Source organism: Camarhynchus parvulus, chromosome 17 (genome assembly GCF_901933205.1).
Source record: "Camarhynchus parvulus chromosome 17, STF_HiC, whole genome shotgun sequence".
Taxonomy (NCBI): domain Eukaryota; kingdom Metazoa; phylum Chordata; class Aves; order Passeriformes; family Thraupidae; genus Camarhynchus; species Camarhynchus parvulus.
Genome location: NC_044587.1, coordinates 4,361,480 through 4,380,072, shown reverse-complemented (window position 1 = coordinate 4,380,072; position 18,593 = coordinate 4,361,480). Strand labels below are relative to the sequence as shown.

The window sequence follows — 18,593 nt, the reverse complement described above, 5'->3', positions numbered from 1 at the left end:
AAAAGGTAACAGCCAAATATGAGAAAAAATCTCAGGGAAGAAGAGAAATTAAATTCCAGAAAAAAAAGAGCAAATTACATGGATTTGAAAGCTTGCTAGGGGCTATGCAGGGCTATACAGAGCCCACTTATCACAGGTAACAATTCAGATTGAATTTTGGAAGTCTAATCTGAAATATAGAGAGCCATATTATTCCTGGGGGTAAACAGCTCCAGAGAGCATCAGCATTACAGGAGGCTTCCTCTGCCAAATTACCACCACTCTTTTTTGAATTCACACCTCCTGGCTGTGTATTAACACAACCATCCTGTATTATATTAACCTCAGTCAATCATTTTACATCCACAGAGGCACAGGCTAGGAAGGGAATTTCAGAGTTCAAGCCCATTCTCTTGCTGGATCATAAAAATCCCAGCATTACTGTATCACACAAAAGGTCTCCCACTGGGACTTGATGCAAAACAAGGAAAACCAAAACAAGGAAACAAAGCAAACAAGGAAAAATCCTTAAACAAAGAAAGAAAATCTCTGAAATCACTGGCCCATCCACTTAAGTGCTGTTAATTCATAATGATCTTGATTCCAGTAGCTAGTTCGAAATTTTCCACGTAGTATGTGTCAGTTTATTTTAAAAAACACGACCTACATTTGAATTTCTGAGTAAGATCACAGACGTACACAACGCTTTGCATGCTAAAGACGGGGCTTTATAGTGGCTCAGATTTCACACGTTCCCGTCTTTTGAACAGCAAAACTGTTCTGACTCTGCCCATTGTTACGGGGGTCTAAAACATCCAGAGGCACAGAGAGCACCTGACCTGGGAGTTGTGATAAAAACCAGGCTATTGCAGAGAGACAGCAGGAGAAAAGAGGCCGCTCAGTGTCAGTCAGATGCTCTTTAATCAGGTTGAAACGCTTGGCTGTGGAGAGGGGGTCTCAATCTCTCCAATCCACATTCCCATCCCTCATGCTGCTTTCTTAATTAGCAGCAAGTGGACAACAGCTGTCAGTAGCCTGGAGGCCAGAAAGTTATCAGTAAAAAGGGAGAGAGACACAGAACGGGGCTGTTAAATCACCAGTGGTCAATACAGGCAAGAGATCCACGCACAGCCAACATGGAATGCTTTGGGTTGGAAGGGACCTTAAAGATCATCTCATTCCAACCCCCTGCCATGGACATGGCCCCATCCACTGACACTGAGAGGATGCTCTTCCTGCTGACTTTAGTCTGGTAATTTTAACATATGACTAACTGTAATTCAGGGTTTTTTTTTTTTTTTTTTTTTTCAGTATTCCTGTAACAGGAAAATTTAAGCTGAGAATAGAAGGAAATGGGAAGGCCATCCTAATGTCTTGATGAAAATACATGGGGGTCAATTCAAAGGCACAGCAGAATAAAGGCTTCAAGATTGTTTCAGAGATTTTAGACATAAAAGTTGAAGCACAGGAGAGAAGGGGGAGAAAGGATGTTTTACTTGAACAGTAGATAGAAACTTTAGCAGAAGATAGAAACTTAATCTAGAAGCCCTAACCTCAAATAGCACAAAAGTCTCTACTCAGTCATTAATATCTGTGTATTAAATCCTGTGAACCCAAGTCATTGGTTTTGACCTTACTGTACCATGTATTAGACTAAAGTGGGTCAAAAAGAAAATTCATTTCCAAAGAGGTGACACCCTCTGGTCAAACCATGTCCTTATCTCGTAACAAAACTCACTGACTGCCTGGATCATCAAGAAATAAAGTAATTGCTTCCCTGTTGGATGTCCTGATTACTGTCATTTGTGGCAATAGGGAACTCAATGCAATTGCAAGCAATAAAATGTATTATTAAAATTCCCCGCTGCCCGTTTGTTACTGATAAATTGTCATCACCCCAACTTCTTCAGAAAAGCCAGTCTTCTTTTGAATTTGGCTTTATCCTACCCAGAAAGCAGAGATTTGGAGCAATTTTCTGAGGCCTGGCTGGCAGTTCTGCCAGTTCTAAATATATCCCAGCTTTCTGAGCTTGAACCTATGCAAGGGAAGCCGGGAGGAAGATGGAAGTATTTCCCCAAGCTGCCAGTAGACTAGCAAGACATCTAAAAGCCCTCATCAAATTAACTGCTTAATTACAATTCAGACTTTGAGACTCTGGAAATTAGGATAATCTTCTGGGAAATTTAACAGTCTCCCACAAAAGAAATTGCAACATACAAGCCAAAAAAAGCACAGAGCTTGGAGAATGTTATCCCATCAGATCACACCTTGTACTACATTCCTGATCCTAATTCCTGGAGAATGCAAAGTGAGATCCACAACTTAATTTCAGGTTCTTGAGCCATTGGGAAGGATGAGGGTCAACATTTAGGAGGCTAAATCAGGAAAAGCAGTCTTGTGTAAAAAGCGGAGAAGTGTTTGTTGAGTGGATGGAGAGCTGCCTGTGAAGGGACCTTCTCTCACTTGACTTCATGATGGACTTGGAGAAGGTCTCAACACAGTCACTGGCACAACCACCAAAATTTTGGCAGCACAGCAATGGTTGCAGGCTTGCCAGCTCCATTCCTCTAGGTGGCATGATCTGTGCATGCATCACCTGGGTCTTCCCACCAGAGAGATGTCACCACTGCACAGCACTGGGGCTGCGACACTCACATCCTAATGACATCCCTAAAAGCATGAACTAACAACCCACTCAACAGGCTACACAGCTCCAGTGATGACTGAAAAGCCCACAGAAGCTCTTGGAGAAGTAGAGATCATCTGACCACAGTACCAAGTGGAAACACAGCAGAAAATGAAAGGAGGGCAGGAGTTGAACTCACTGTCCTTACCTCACTGCAGACAGAACTTTCCATCACCACCCATCATGAAGTCAGAAGTACAGAAGAAATGTTTGCACAATGCTCTAAAAATGTAAAGTTCTAGGTGATTACTAAGCATTACACATTTTCCTTTTTGATTCATGAAATTAATGCAAGGGAAATGAAATCTTGATCTCAAAATAAGCCGGAACATCCCACACTTCCCATTGTTACCACTCATGAGCCATGACCCCGGAATTGCATTTAGCAGCAAGAGGGGCTCTGCTGCTTGGGCAAGATGCGTAAGGATGTTCTTTTGCTGTGACACATGTACCACTGGCACATCCCTGTACATCTCCAGGACAACACTGCTGAGTCAAAACCTTGTGACACAGAGGATGCACTACAAGCAATGTGAGTGTTACCATCCAAAAAACCTGCAAACTAAGAGGAACAAAGGGGAGGGAGAGCTGACAGAGAAGAAATCATATCCTGGTATCGAAGACAACAAGAGACAAAACAAACTGAAAAGCAATTCAAACCCAAAGCTGAAACGGAGAATGAAGGAAGTGACTGAACGTGGGCTGGAGGTATCTCAGAAGCTGATCTATGACTCTGGGTTCACCTGGATAATGCAAAAGCTGTAGGGGAGAGGGTGTTTCCATCAGCAGCTTATCTCTGCACACTCAGTTTCCAGACAGGTTCACATCTGGAGCACTGTACTCCTTGCTCATTGTTTTTTCCGTGAGCCAAAGGTCAGCAGTGCTGCTACAACCTCCAACACCCTGGATGAGCCCTCTGGAGCCTGCTGCTCACACCTGGTACTGATCAGAGGGGTCTGGGCCAAAATCAGAATTTATTTTTCCAGAAAATGTCAACTACACAAATTCACAAAAACGTTCATTAATTCAAAACAAATCTTTTGGCAGAAAGCTATGGAAATCTATATATAATCTCATCAGAAGTCAGCTCTGTGATTAAAAACAGAGAATATAACAAAAAAAGTCCCAACTTGCTCATTAGGAAGCTCAGGACAGGGAGCTGACTGCATTTCCAGTGAGTGCCTGCCTAACACGGGTCCTGGTAAAAACCCAGGCGAGGTCACAGGGAGCTACAATGGCAGAGAATGCCCAAAGCCACGCAGCCAGCAGAGATGCCTACCTGCAGAAAAAGAAACTGCTGCATTAACTCAACATGGAATAAATCAATTAAATTTGTACCCTGGAGCAAGAGTCTGGGGAGTGTCCAGGCAAGCCTTAACAAACATTAACTAGCCTGAAGTTAAATACCTCTCTATAAACTGTCCTACAGACTTTGATACCCTAAGAACCAGAATTTTTTTTCCCCAATATAAAATTTCAGGCAAGTGAAAATATGGAAGCAGTTCTTCATATAGCTTAACTAGACTGATCATTTAAGCTCGAGCTGCTTCCTAGAAATATTAGGGCTTTCAGAAGATTTTTTCTGCGGCTTACTCATAATGAACAGCTGCTCTGGCAACTGCTGGAGTCAGCAGGTACTTCCTGCCCTGAAAAATAGTCATCAATATATCTCAGTACAGAAAATCATACTCTCTTTAAAACAATTCATGATAGGGTTTAGATATCAACTGGCTCCATGCCACAGACACTCCCTTAAACAATGGTTACACCCTGTATACAGCTAAAAATGAAATAGCTGAAAAGGAAGACATTTCACAGAAGTTCCCAGGGTAAAACACATCTGAGAAGCACTGGTCTGGGACTGACATTGTTCTATTGAAAGAATAAATATCTTGAGTCCAAATCGTATTTCCTTCACCACCTTCCCAGACTCGCACAAGGAGAAAATCCCTCCGAGCTTTCCTTTTATACTTCTGGTGCTCTCTGATAGAACGAAAACCCAGCGTTTTATAAGACTGTAAATAAATTAGAAGTGCTGCAGATTATGATTTGCCCTTTTGTTAACATCACTGGTAGCACCAGTGAGCCAGTTTGCCAGCTTAGGAGAGGTCTGAAACTCTTTCAATGTTGACTTTAAGCTGAATACAAATATTGAGTGAGCTGCCTGTACACGGAGCCCTCAACCACAGCGATCTCCTCGCATAGCAATGCTGCTTACAATGCTGCCAGTGAGCCAGGGTGTCAAAACAAACATCATTGTATTAATTGCATCTGTTGATGAACCAGCCCAAGAACAGCCTTGTTTGAATCACTGGCTTTATAAGACAGTACTGAAATGTTACTGTGAGTGTTGAGATGGATGAGTCAACAGACAAAACACAAAAGCATTTGTAAAGAGAGTCTCGCTGGAGTAATTTGAAAAGCTGCACAGCTACACAAAATGATGGCCTTTATTGACACAGCTTGCTCATCATAGTCCTTCACCTAGTTTTAAGTTTCAGTTTTGTTTTCTGCAGCCTTTCCAGTCAAGGACAGGCAAACACACAAGTACTGTTACCTTTGCAAAGGTGAAAGATCAGTAGACACATAACCAATCTGAAAATAGTTCAAGAAGTCATGTCACATACTAATCCTCACTTGGAGAGTTACAAATGGCTCTTCCCTCTATTCTGGAAGCTTTCCTTGACCTTGTGGAGTGAAAGACCTCTCAAACTACCAGGTAAATATAACACTGGGGCTTCAGGGTCAGCCCAAGGCAGGAAGCACTGGCCACACATCCCCAGCCAGCCCTCCTGGTCTTACTCGGCTGAAATCATCTCTGCAGTGTCACGTAAGGTCAGGAGATTCAGGTTACTGAAAGAATGACATTTTAAACCTGATCTCTCTCCCTCTCTCATCCAAAACCATCTGCAACTCATCTTTTAAGGCAGAGATTATTCATTCTGGGGGAATTATCCACTAATCAGTTTTTATCTCCAAACTAGGTCCTCATGCTCGTAGCTAAGTCTGGCAGAGGTTTAGGTCCCTTCCACTCTCAGAGCAGTCTCCCACTGGACAGATTTTAAAATGCAGTTGATGGCAGCTCCATGAGCTAAGAAAACCAGCCCCAATTTACCAGCCAACACCATGTAGGTACAGAGTGCTCCAGTTATAAGTCACCTTTACTGGGCTGGGGTTAGTTCTTTACACCTTCATGCCCAGGGAACTGCCACGTGAGGTTTCCCACCACCCTGATTTTCTGAAGTAGGACAGAAGTAAGGAAAACCACCCTGCACAACAGGAGAAGGAGACTAGGACTCTGGTATTTCTTCCCAAAGCACATGCACAGAGAGAGGTCAGCACAGACCTCTGCTCTCAGCACACTTGCTCACTAGCCTGGCTGCTAGCCCCTGTGATATTTGTCACAGCCAAGTGTGAAACTCAAGAGAAGCACGTGGCCAAGTGAGTCAGACCCCTGCATTCTGCAAGTGCTTCTCCCCTACTTATTATAGCTCATCCTTCAGCTTTGCCCTGGGACACCAAAGCATTTTCTATCCCCTACTCAATCACAGCAGTTCCTCCAGTTCCTTTCACTCACCAGCACAAAATTCATGCCCATCACCTCCCAGAGGTGACATCCCTGGTATCTTCCAAATAAGATGTGCTCTTCATCTGCAGTTATCATGCAGAAATATCCCCATAAAAGCCCAGGCAGATAAACTGCCTCCTGCATTTCACCCAAAGGCCAAGGCAATTACTGCAGAACTTGTAGTGTGCATCAGTAAACACAGATGTAATAGTCTTGTGTTATCTGATTTTCAAATCTGAGCACTATGTTAAAACAAAAGCAAATCAAAACCAAACCAAACTCACCCGGATTTCTCCTGACAAGCAAATTGTTAAACTGGCCCAAAATCATATTTTACTGACTGCAAAAGAGAAATTCAGGAGATTCTTCAGCTGGTATGAATCAGGATAAAAGGCATTTCACAGCTGCAGAAGTGAGAATATTTTGGGAAAAAGAGATGTTTTTCATTCCCTCTAGTTCATTTAATAAATTCTAAACATCATGGCTTAAAATAATCCTAACAGACAAAGCAGGCCAGACCTTCCTGTCTAACAGAGTACAACTCTGCACTCACTGCCTCAAAACTATTCTCTACCCTCTCTTGGGTAAAGTAGCAGGGATGGAGGGAAAGAAACTATTTAGACTGAAGAGGAGAAACCTCTACTCAGACCCATTTGTTTTACTCCGCAAGTATTGACAGATGAGTAATGAAAACTTTGCTGCAGACACAGACTGTTCTTCAAGGCAGCATCAGTTAATAAACCACAACCACAGCTGCAAAAATATTAAGGAATTTAACTAAATGACTCCTTCAAGGGCAGAGAATTGTAGGAGGAGCCAGTTTTTTGTGCTTTGTTATCATCCCAAAGGTTAAGATCAGAGCATGCAGCATCAACACAAACCAGTGTTACTGTTTTGGACATAAAAGCTTTGAATAACAATTCCATCAAATGTATACAACTGGGTACTAATATTTCTAGTATGACTCTTTTCCATTATGATAATATTTGAAACTTAGTGTACTATGTTGCCAAAGCTTTTAGATGTGAATTATCTCATCTGAAAAGAATTAAATGGTAAAAACAAATTAACAGTAATAATAAAACTAACAGCCTGTTTGCTGTCAGAACCACAGGAGCATCAAGGCTGCAAGAGACCTTCAAGATGATCTGATCCAAGTGTCAGCCATAATCTCCCCAAAACCACATTCCCAAGAGCCACATCCAGACATCTCCTGAACATTTCCAGAGACAGAAACTCCACCACTTCTCTGGGCAACTTATTCCAAGGCCTGACCTCTCCTTCAGTGGAAAATCCGAGCCCTCTCACAGGACAAGCCTGGTAGCATGGCTGGGAAGGGTGTTCTGCAGGCATCGCAGACAAGGATCAGGATGCTGATCCACAGCCATATTAACAGCCCATGCATGCTGGGAATAATTCCAGAAAAAGTTGTGCCCACAGTGGATGGGGGAATTTTTGGTGACATTACCAGTGGAGCTCCAACAGAGTGGATAACCAATGGCTCTAACCTTAGGTACAATTATTTAGTCCTTTCAGAACTTGAGAAGTATCCAAACAATGACATGGGCAATCAACACCCTTTCAACATCCTTTTTAGTGTTACTAACACCCTTACACACCTTGTTGCCAAAAGACCCTCAGGATTTATAGATAAATTCCTCTACCCAGGGCAGAAGAGGGTTTGGAGCTTGGAGCTTGGCACTCAGCAGGCTGCCAGCCAAATGGAAGCTCAGGGAAATTCTCCTGGGTATCACTTGTGGTGCACCTGATGTCCCCAGGGAGCCCTCTGAGTGAAACACACACCTCGCCTCTGAGGTCTAATGAAGCAGGTTGTGTTTCAGGATAAAATCTAAGAATAAGTGCTGCCAATGAATATTTAGGGAATTTATACAAGTGCTTTCACCCAAGACACACAGGAACAAAACCATCTTTGTTTAAAGGCTACCTGGAAATAGGCACAGAGAGTTAACAAGAACAAATTCTCTCCTGGCATGGTTTTTAAGTGTTTCTTTGCCCTGCAATTGTTACCAGCCTTTTATGGCAGCCCACCCTTCACTGCCCTCGACTGGTTCCTCTGAACTGTCTCCAAAACACACATATTTGCTTTTTTTCCCCAAAGATTTTGCTTTTCCTTGGCATTCCCCATTCCAGGCCGTTCACAAGTCACATTTGCCAAATGGCTACAAACATGGGACAGCTACATTCTCAATTTTGCCATAATGAAGGCCCTATTTGAAGCCTCTCTGATCTCCTCAGCCTTCTTCAGAAAATGTAAAGAAATTTAAATAAATTTCAATATCCATTCCTCCATGAAATTTGACAGAAATTGGCCAGTAAGTCTGAGAGCTGTAACAGAGGATGGATGAGCTATCACACTGCCTTATGTAAGGATGTTACAGATTAAGGAAGAGAGGTGCAGACAAGGAGCAAACTTATCTCTGAGAGATGTGCCAAGTTATGCATGAAGACTCACTGGCTCTTCTTTAAAGGGATTTTGTGCACCTGGGTATCACAAAACCTCCCAGAGTTGAGAGTGCCAGCTCATGTACTTTAAACACCATCCCTTAAATCCACTCCATCATTTTAACAGCGTGGTTCCACAATGTTCCAAAGAGTTTCTCCTGTAAAACAACATCCCAGACAGAGCAGGGGACAGAAGCGCCACTGATTCCAATGAGAAAGAGCAAACAGCTACACACATAAAAAGAACAGAAAAACCGAGCTGAAAACAGAGAAACTCCCCACCTCAGTTTGTCAGTTATGTTCTAGCTATTGCTTGTAACAATACAAGATTATGGGGTTTTTTTAAGTCATGTGACTTTCAGATACACAATGTTTTTGGGTAACACAATTTTTTCCCACACAGCAGCTCTGGAGAGGCAATTCCAAGCAGTAAAAGTTAAACTCAACCCCTGCACTGCTCCTACCATGCTCTGTCAAAAATCTGGCATCAGCCTTAACATCTGATTTCATGTGACCTTTCAAGGGTATTTATACAAACAAACCACCTCCTGCACAAACCAGTGCTCTACATTTTCTGCAAATCCCTGTAAATTCATAGATGAGTTCTAACTAAACCTTTTGGCAGAATTCCCTAGTTCCTCAAATGTATTATTCTTATACATAATTCTACTAAGAAAAATAGAAAATGTAGACTTAAAAAAATTAAGATGGAAAATATATATCCAAAAAGGGATATTTCATTTTCTTGTGTATGAAAGCTGCAGCACACATCACTGTCAACTGTGAAATGCAAGGCTGCATTAAGCATTAAAAATTTTAAAAAAAGGCAAAATGCTCAAATTGACAAAGTTAATATGTTTAGAGAACAACTGAAAGGATCATAAAACACCCAAGAAAAACTGTGTTTAAACAATATTGTCCTGCTAGCTGAACCCACTGTCAGATGGATTCACTGTGCTCTGCTCTCCAGAATTGATTGGAATGTACTCTGCAACCAGAACTGCAATATTGATCTCCCTGGGTGCCCTTTGCTACATTTGGTTCGTAAAGGAAACTTTCTAAATATGGAATTAATTCCTGAGGCTACTGTAGAACCTCTTGGGCAGCACAGACAGGACCCAAAAAAACCCATCAGAAGATAAGGGATAAAACAATATGTGCTGTACATTTGGAACACACTTGTTTTGTTTCCTATTTTAATTATTGAAGACTCCCTGCAAAGTACAGCTGAATGGATACAGAACTATTTATTCAGTCTCCCAGTAAAATTCTATCAAGGTTTAATCAACCAACCAAGCTGCTTCTTCCAACCTGACCAGCTGTGAGTAACTATTCTTTGATTTTAACCTCCACTGATTTTTTTTCCTTTCTTTCCAGAAGCCTAAAAAACGAAAATTTTCTTTCAAACCCCAAGATTTTGTACACGTCAGGGATGAAATTAAAGATCTTGTTTAGAATATAAATGGGACTGGTTCAGTGAATATGTTAAGTACTCAACAAAGGGCATCCCCCCATGAAGCCTTCAGAGAGAAAGAATGAGAGCATGAGAGTGCAGGCAAGCTTTAACCTCTCTCCCTGGGCAGAATAATGGATTAGGATTTCCTCAGAGGAACTGATGGCCATGCCAAGATGTTAACTTACATCACAAAGTGCACAGCATTTTCATGGCACCAGAAAAACTCTACCCAAAGGAGCAGACACTGTCACCCAGATAAAGTAAGATAATACAAAACATGTGGTTTTTTTCAATTCAAAAAGCCTTTTCTTGTAATTAAGAAATCTCTTCTTCAGTGCCACCTGTGCTCATTCGACCCTCAGAGTGGTTATAAAATTGGAACAAAAAAATTATTTTGAATATAGCTCTTATCAATTATCAGATCTTTTAGATAGCTTCCTAAATATGATACAATATAAAGGAGGTGTAGGAGAACCAGTCCTCCCAAATCCGGTATATTGTACCTCCCACAACACCAAGTGAACACTTACAGATTTTTTCCCTCTACTTGTCTCTATTCACTTCTCCCTTGCTCTCACAAGGAAACATTTTCTTACAAACCCCAGAGCAGGTGAGCTGTGCTAGCAGCTCAAACAGCAAAGGGATTTAACATGAAGAGACTGTTTCCAAGCTGGAGAGCTTTCACTGAAATATGCAACCCAAATAAAAGCAGATCAATAATGTGATCCATCAGCCTTCTCAGGCTGCTTCACAGAACATGTGAGGACATCATTTCTCACTCAACAGATGAAATTGTTTGCTCTGTCACTGCCAGTGTCAGATACCTTAAGAAAGAGACTGGAAATGTATTTTTAAGAGTGGATGCTGTGGGCCAGGGAATAAAGCTGTAATTTGTCAGGATGCAGTAAAACGTGAACAGCACAAGTGCAGAACATTCCTTTGGCAGCACGTCCCAACCTGCAGGATTCCTGCAGCTTTTCCGGATTGCTGAAATTCATCTTCTGTCTCTGTGCCTTGGAACAGACTCCACGAAAGCCGCTGGGAACGTCCTCCTTGCCTGATTTCCCCCTCTGCCATCAGTCTTGTCCTCTCCTCTCTGCTCTCCTCGCACGCAACTCAGCCCCTGCTCCCTCCTCTCCCATCACTGCTGGGTTGGACATCCTCTCAATTTTCTCATCTCTCAACCCATTCCATCAACATGTGATGCTCCTTTTTCCTTCTCTGACCACCTTTTTATACACTTTGCAGTGCTAGGGCTGCAAATTCAAACTTGCAAAGACAATAAATCTCATTTTCCTCCAACCTGTTCTCCCTTTTCCTGATTTCAAGCCCTGAGAATGACAGACTGTTCTCCCTTACCATCACCTCTTCCCATTACATTCTACAATATTTCTCAACTGCAACCAGTAAGAAAAAAATTACAAATAACCAAGCTAATATCCTTGCAATAGCTATGTGATTTTAATACTCTTTCCATGACACTGGCTGAATCCCACAGTCATATGCTAACAAACAAAAAGGAAAAATACAACTCCAAAGCAGAATTTTTCAAGTATTCAGGCACTTACAGCATAATAAATTTTCAATTCTTTTCGGAGAGAAAAGCCTATTCTGTCACAAATCTGAGAAGCCGAAGGATCCCTCTCCATGCATAGGATTTTTCTCTAGATAATGTAATGTCTCTACAGGCAGAATTCAAGCTGGAAGGATTAATTTCATGCTAAGCAACAGTACACAGAGGACAAGAGCTTCCCAAACTAGCAAAAGATCCCAAATCTGGAGTTCCAGCAGAAAAAATGTTGTGACTGTATGCTTTGGAAAACTGAACAAGTTATATCCACTACATGTATTCAAACTATGCAAAATGATGGGTGTGGTGAGGAGGGGGAGAGAGGAAGGAGGCTATTAAATCACCTTACCTGTAACTCTGACATGTAATTTGTTATTTTTAATATACAACATAGTTTCAGGTGTTTTATCTGGCACAAAGACAGAAAATGTTCTTTATCATCTTACCTTTGCTGGGGTACAAGGGATCTTCCAAACTGGGTGCTACGGTAACAAACAACTCCAGCTCCCACTAGCTCAACTGAGAGCTACCTATAATACACATAAATGATTGAGTGATTGAATTAAACCTGATCAGCCACCAAATGCCTCTGCCAAGGAAGGGACAACATCTCTCCAGCTTCTTTAAAATGAAGTTTAGAAAGTTAACTCCTCGTGTTCCTTCACCTGCAGCTCAAATGCTGCTAAGATTCTGAATGGAATGCTCTCCTTCCAAAGATTGTAAGTCAACAGAAAAGCTCATTTTGCCAATTCTACCCTCAGGCTTTCCACTTTGGAATAAATAAGGTCTTAATGTACATTTCTTTAAAAAGACCACACCTTTGCATTAGAATCTACCTGCACCTACACTAGAGTTACTAGAGCATCAACTGCAATTCAAAACTTCGAAAAATATGAACAAAACCCCAAGGAAACCTGAAAGAGGAGTTGCAGACTGACTCCCTTCCCTAGAAACAAACACCCAGGTTTCTTCCACTGAGGCAATACATTGCAGCAAGCAGAGCCACACAAGTGAATCAAGAGATCTAAATGAGAGATATTTGTTTTACGGTCTTGACTGACAGTGAACTTCCACTCCTCTCTCTGCCTGCCAGGAGGTTAGCAAGAGCCAGTGAGTTACCACCACATAAAAATCACAACCAAGAGATATATTTAGTCACTGTGGTTCAAGGAAAACGATTGCTTACGCTGAAAATAAATTTAGCAATTGTTTCCAGTTTCTGATTTTCACTGACTAAGGCACAACCCAGCTGCTTCACATTCCAGTAGCCTTCAGCTGTCTTCTTTCTCCACTCCTTGCCCACTTCCTTCTTACAACTGCTAAGACCATCTCAATCCTGCAGCAGTTATCCCACAGGCTGCATTTTGGAACACACCACCTGTCAACCTACAGTGGCTTACAAAAGATGCCAAATTCTGCTCCTTGTGCCATTTTGTAGAAACCAGCAATCATCTTGTACCTGACCATGTGATCAGTGCAAATTACCAAACACCCAGTACAAAACCAACAACTAAATAAACTATTTAGTGCAATACAACACAGCCTGAATGGTTGATGCTGTTTAAAGAAGCTACAGTAAAACACACGTGGGATGTCTCTATGGGAGCAGCACACAGGAGGAAACAGGAGGTGCTAAAAGCCTGACTAAGGAAGAATTGAAACTGAATTACCTTTGAGGCTGAGAGGTAAGTTTTTTGAAGGGTCTAATTTTCAGATTTGCAGGTAACTCCTATTTTGCTTGAAAATCACAAGCAGAGAAGCACTTAAGCTGGTCAACTGCAAAATTTTCTAACTTGAAACCCTCACTTAGTATTGAGAAATATGGCACAGCTGTGAATGCACAACAGGACTCAGAGAGTCCTGCCTAGTAACCCACCTAAGCAAGGCAGACAAAGAGAAACTGCAAAAACTGCACAGGTATATAAAACAGGCAGGCTAATTTCCATAAAATGATCCAAGGCATGATGACAGCTCAAAATATACCCTCTGCAAAAACAAAATCTCCAGGAAACTTCACATTTGTACAAAAACATCCGCAGATGAACAATCCAGTATCACATAAATTGGCCCGAAGGACTCCAAATAGAACATTAAATTCCTACAAAGATGGGAATAATGTGACCTCCTGAATTGCTTCTTCAATTTTGTCATTTTCTTAAGAACAGAGTTCTCCTGGAATTACCCCTAGATGTTTATCCTACCAATACTAAAGGGTGAGAATTTGAGGTGAATTTGCTTATCAGGCAAGTGCTTATGAGTAAAGGTAAAGCCAACAGTGTTTGTGGTCTGCTGGGAATAAACACATCCCACTGAGTCCTGAGCAGGATAGAGATGACTGCCTGCACTCCAGGTAGCTAACACCTGAAACAGCTGTCTCAAACAACCTTTAGCAGGCAGCTATTGGAAAAGCAAGTTCACAAGGGAAATGAAAACCCTGAAAGAAATAACAAGACTAAGAGTGAAAACACCAAGAAGAATAAACCTTCAAAATATGGCACCCATATGTTCTTTGGTTTTAATAAAAGGGCATTTTTGACTTGTTTCATGACAAGCTTTTGGTATGTAATTCCTCCCTTACTCTCCCTGAATGATGCAGAGTACCTGAATTCCCTGCAGCAGGTAATCCATCAGGTAAATAAAAACAGGAATTCGTGCATCGCCATGGTAACAGGAAACCAAAGCAGAATCTGTGACCTTCTCTGCTCTTTCTTGGCATCTCCGTTTTGGATTTCACATCAAAAAGGGAGAGAGTAAATATTTTCTGAAAGTGAAGACAAAAAGTCACAGTTCTGGAGTAAAGAGAAGCCAATGGCCATGCCTTCTCTTCAAGCCAAGGATGGCTCTGCTTTGGAAAAGTGTCTGGAAGTCTCCTGGTGGGAGCCTAACAAAGCAGGGGCTCTAAACTAGCAAACCCCAAATATACCATCTTCTCCTACGCTACCAGATGGCTGCCCTTCACACCAAAGCACAGCTCTGAATTGCTCTACAGTGACCCTTCTGTTGATTAAACAGCAGCACTGAGAGGCTCCAGAGGGAGCCTTGTCTGCTCTTCCCTCATGGACAGGATGGAAGCTGTTATCTCTAATCATTTATTATTGTTTTTTATTGAGTGCCAACAAGGTGTTTCAGTTAAGGACCCGGGGAGCAGATGTTTGAGGGTCTCTGGGGGTCTAACCCTGCAAGGGGTAACACATTTTTTCCAGCAGGCTGTCTAGATGGACATACAAGTTAAACCAAAGCCCACTCCAAAGTCTGTCACCATGGCTTGTGACCAGGCAATAGTCTATTTTATTTATAACATAATGCATGCATTTCTGTCCCTGTAAGAAAAATAAATTCAAATGTACACGAATGCACAGACCTTCTGTATCCTTTGTTCTGCTACTGTACACGTTTTGACAAACATTACCCCTGCGTGGCTGTGGTGTTACAGGCTGTGTTTATTCGGTGACGCTATTAAGCAAACTGTTTGTGTCAATCACAAGTTCAAACACTCAGGAACAGAGATGGAGACAGTCCTGCTCTGGAACAGCTGGCTCCCAGCCCTCCTTTCCTGCCTCTTCCCATTTATATTTGGACTGGATTATTTTTTTTTTAATATCCTTCCTAAAGAAATGAAAGTACAAGCAGTTGAAAGAGGAGAGATTCCCAGATTTACAGTTTCTCTTGTTCAGCAAATCATCACTGTGATAGACTTGCACTAGAACAAACGTCCCTGCATCAGGGCTTCTCCCACTGCATCTTCCACCTGCACATTCACACTACCGACCTGGGGATGGATCATGTACGATCCATGAATTCTTCAGTGGGAGCACAGTGTGGCTGGTCTCTAGATTGTACAGGGTATGACTTTTATATGGTATTTTATTGCTATTTTATGGTATTTTATATGGCATTTATATTTATATGGTATTTCTTGGCCTCTCTGTTCTATTGTTTATGGAACCATGCTGAGTTTGTGTGTGTCTCCAGAGTGATCTTCCTGTGCCTGAACTCCTCACGCTGCCTCTCTGGTGTGGAGCTCTATTTACTATTCTCCCAGGGTTATTTACTGCACACGAATAAACAAAACGTGATCACTTATTTATACGTCTGTAATTACTGTCTACAGTTACTAAATCCCAAGCCAAATTCACCTCCAGCATAAACAAGTGGCAATTATTCCAGAGCTGGCCCGAGGTCTGTGTACTCTGCTAACACCTTCCCTGCTCGCTGGAGTAAGGGACAAGCACGGAAAAGCTCAGCAGGAGCAAAACTACATTGGGATCCTCTGAAAGGGACGGTGCACGGGATTAACCTGGGATATTTCTGGAGTAACATTTGTCCCCTGATGCCGAGCACACTTGTTAGACAGTAACTCAGCGCGGAGAGCTGGAAGCACGCCGAGGTGCTGCACGGAGAGGCTGGCTGGCAGGCTGCTCATCCCCCGGGGCCGCTGCAGAACACACGGAGCACACCAGGCTGCGATGAGCACAGCCAGAAGGAGATGCTACCGACCGCACTCCCTGGAACCGGGGATCCTTCCTGCATCCCTGGCTGCTGTCCTGGAGAGCCTGGATGCTCCTACGCCGCGTTCCCCAGGAGGAGACAGCCGAGCCATTCCCCACAATGAAATATACAAAACAGCATCGATTTTTTTTCCTCTGCTAATTAAATGCAACATAATTAAACTACGTAACTTCGCTGCTTGATTTGCACAACACTAATTGAATCTTTAAGCGTACTACTCCCACTACAGAGAAAAACAGGGTCATTCAACCATCTAAAGTGACAACTGAGAACCAGGCACGACTCCAGAAGCACAGAGAGACAATATGATCCGTGCTTGAGCGTTTCCTTGTGAGAGCTGGAGGACCCTCAGCAGCCTCCCCTGGCTCTGGCTCTCGTGAGCACCCCAGGCAAAGGGGAAAAGGGAGGAAAAAAACCTGCAAGTTCCCTCTGACATTTGCCCGCGGACTCATCTTTTCGCATCCTGCACAAACACCAGGAGAGGAAAGTTGGGAGAAGTTGAAATTAATCATTGCGCGTTAGGCCCCAAAGCGCTGCAGCGCCCGGCTGTGCTGATGCTCGGCTGCACGGCAAGGACGGAACGGGTGCGAGAACACAAAAAAATAAAATAAAGGAACTAGGGGGGAAAAGAGGCAAACAACGAGGAAAAAGGAAAACGCGGAGGAGACACAAAGCCCGAGCCAAACAGCGCTCGGGCACCGCAGGCGCAGCCCCCGGGGGGACGCGCAGAGCATCCCCCGCGGCCCCGGGCCCAGCCCCGGCCCCGCTGCCCGCCCGCGCTGTCAGGAGCCCCCGGGGGAACCTGGCCGGGCGCGGGGGTCCCTGCCCGGCTCCCCCGCCGCGCCGGGCCCGCCAGGCCCGCGGCACCGCCGGCACCTCCCGCAGCTCCCGCAGCCCCGGCGGCTCCGGCTCCTCCGGCGGCTCCGCGGGGCGGGCGGCGAGCGCGGCCGCCCCGGCGCGTCCCCCTCCCGCGCTGCCCCGGGCCTCCCTCCCGGCGCTCACCTGCTTTCTCGATCTTGCCGGACATGTCGGAGCCGGCGCTCGGCGCTCAGGCCCGGCGGCGCACGGAGCCGGCGCTCGGGGCTGCCGGGCTCCCGCTGCTGCCGGGCGCGATGCGGGAGCGGCTCCAGCGGCGGCCGTGGAGCTGCGCCCGCCCCCTGCCCGCTCCGCGGGCCGCGACGGGAAGGGGCGGCCCGGGGCTCCCGCCGCGCACGCCCAGCGCCCGGCGCCGCCTCCCGGCCACAAAGGGAACCGCGGGGCGGGGCCGGCGGCGGGGCGGGCACGGAACCGGAGTGGGCATCGGGCCGGAGTGGGCATCGGGATCCTGGGATGGGCATCGGGATCCTGGGATGGGCATCGGGATCCTGGGATGGAACGCCGGGGTGGGCATGGGATACTGGGATGGGCATTGGGATCAAGGGATCAAACACGGGGGGGGATGGGATCAAACGCGGGATGGGCACCGGGATCGAGGGATGGACATCGGGATCGAGGGATGGAATCCCGGGTTGGGCATCGGGATCCTGGTATGGACATCAGGATCCTGGGATGAGGATCAGAATCCCGGGATGAGCATCAGGATCTCAGAATTGGATTAGAATTCCAGGATGGGCATCAGAATCTAGGGATGAGGATCAGGATCCAGGGATGGGCATCAGGATCTCAGAATGGGATCAGAATAGTGGATTTGGCATCAGGATCCAAGGATGAGGATCAGAATCGAGGGATGGGATTGAAATCCCGGGATGGGCATCAGGATCTCGGGATGGGATCGGAATCGCAGGATGGGCATCAGGATCCAGGGACATGTTTGGCCAGAAGGGACCGCAGCAGGTCCAACCTCCTGCTCAAGAAGGGTCATGTCAGCACCTGTGACCAGACAGGTCTGGGATATCTCTGGTGAGGGACACTCCAGACCCTTTCATGTCTCTGTCCCAGTGTGTGGGCATTGCACAGGCAGGAAATCCTTCCTCATGTCCAGGTGGAACTTGGTGTGCATCCGTTTCTGCCCATTTCCTCATGTCCAAGTGGTTGGCACCACCAGGAAGAGCCTGGCTGTATCTTCTTGGCATCCCCTTTTAAATAGTTACACACATAATGTGGCCTCTTCTCAAGGCTGAACAGCCCTAACTCCCTCAGTCTTTTCCTAGGAACCCAGGTGGTTTTCCCCCCAGAATGCAATCCTCGGGATGCACAGCTGGAAGGAGCAGGGACCCCCATCCTGAGCTGTCCAGGAATGTCCTGCTGATGCTCCTGACCCTTCAGCATCTCCTCAGGCCTCACAGGTTCTATCTTTTTCCAAATCCATGGCAGAACCTTTCTTTTGGAGCAGTCAGCAGCAAAATTAAAATTAATCAATTAC

At 44.5% G+C, this 18,593-nt stretch overlaps 1 protein-coding gene across 8 annotated transcripts in view; it reads right to left on the bottom strand.

Annotated features, from left to right (window-relative positions):
- RAPGEF1 (Rap guanine nucleotide exchange factor 1) overlaps positions 1–17,365 on the bottom strand; it is an 83,781-nt gene extending 66,416 nt beyond the window's left edge. For all 8 annotated transcript variants that reach the window (XM_030961217.1, XM_030961219.1, XM_030961221.1 and 5 more), the window contains exon 1: positions 17,234–17,365. In XM_030961217.1, the coding sequence (XP_030817077.1) occupies positions 17,234–17,258 (25 nt within the window). In that variant the 5' untranslated portion in view covers positions 17,259–17,365. The remainder of the gene's footprint in view (positions 1–17,233) is intronic.
- Between the last annotated feature and the right edge of the window lie 1,228 nt (positions 17,366–18,593).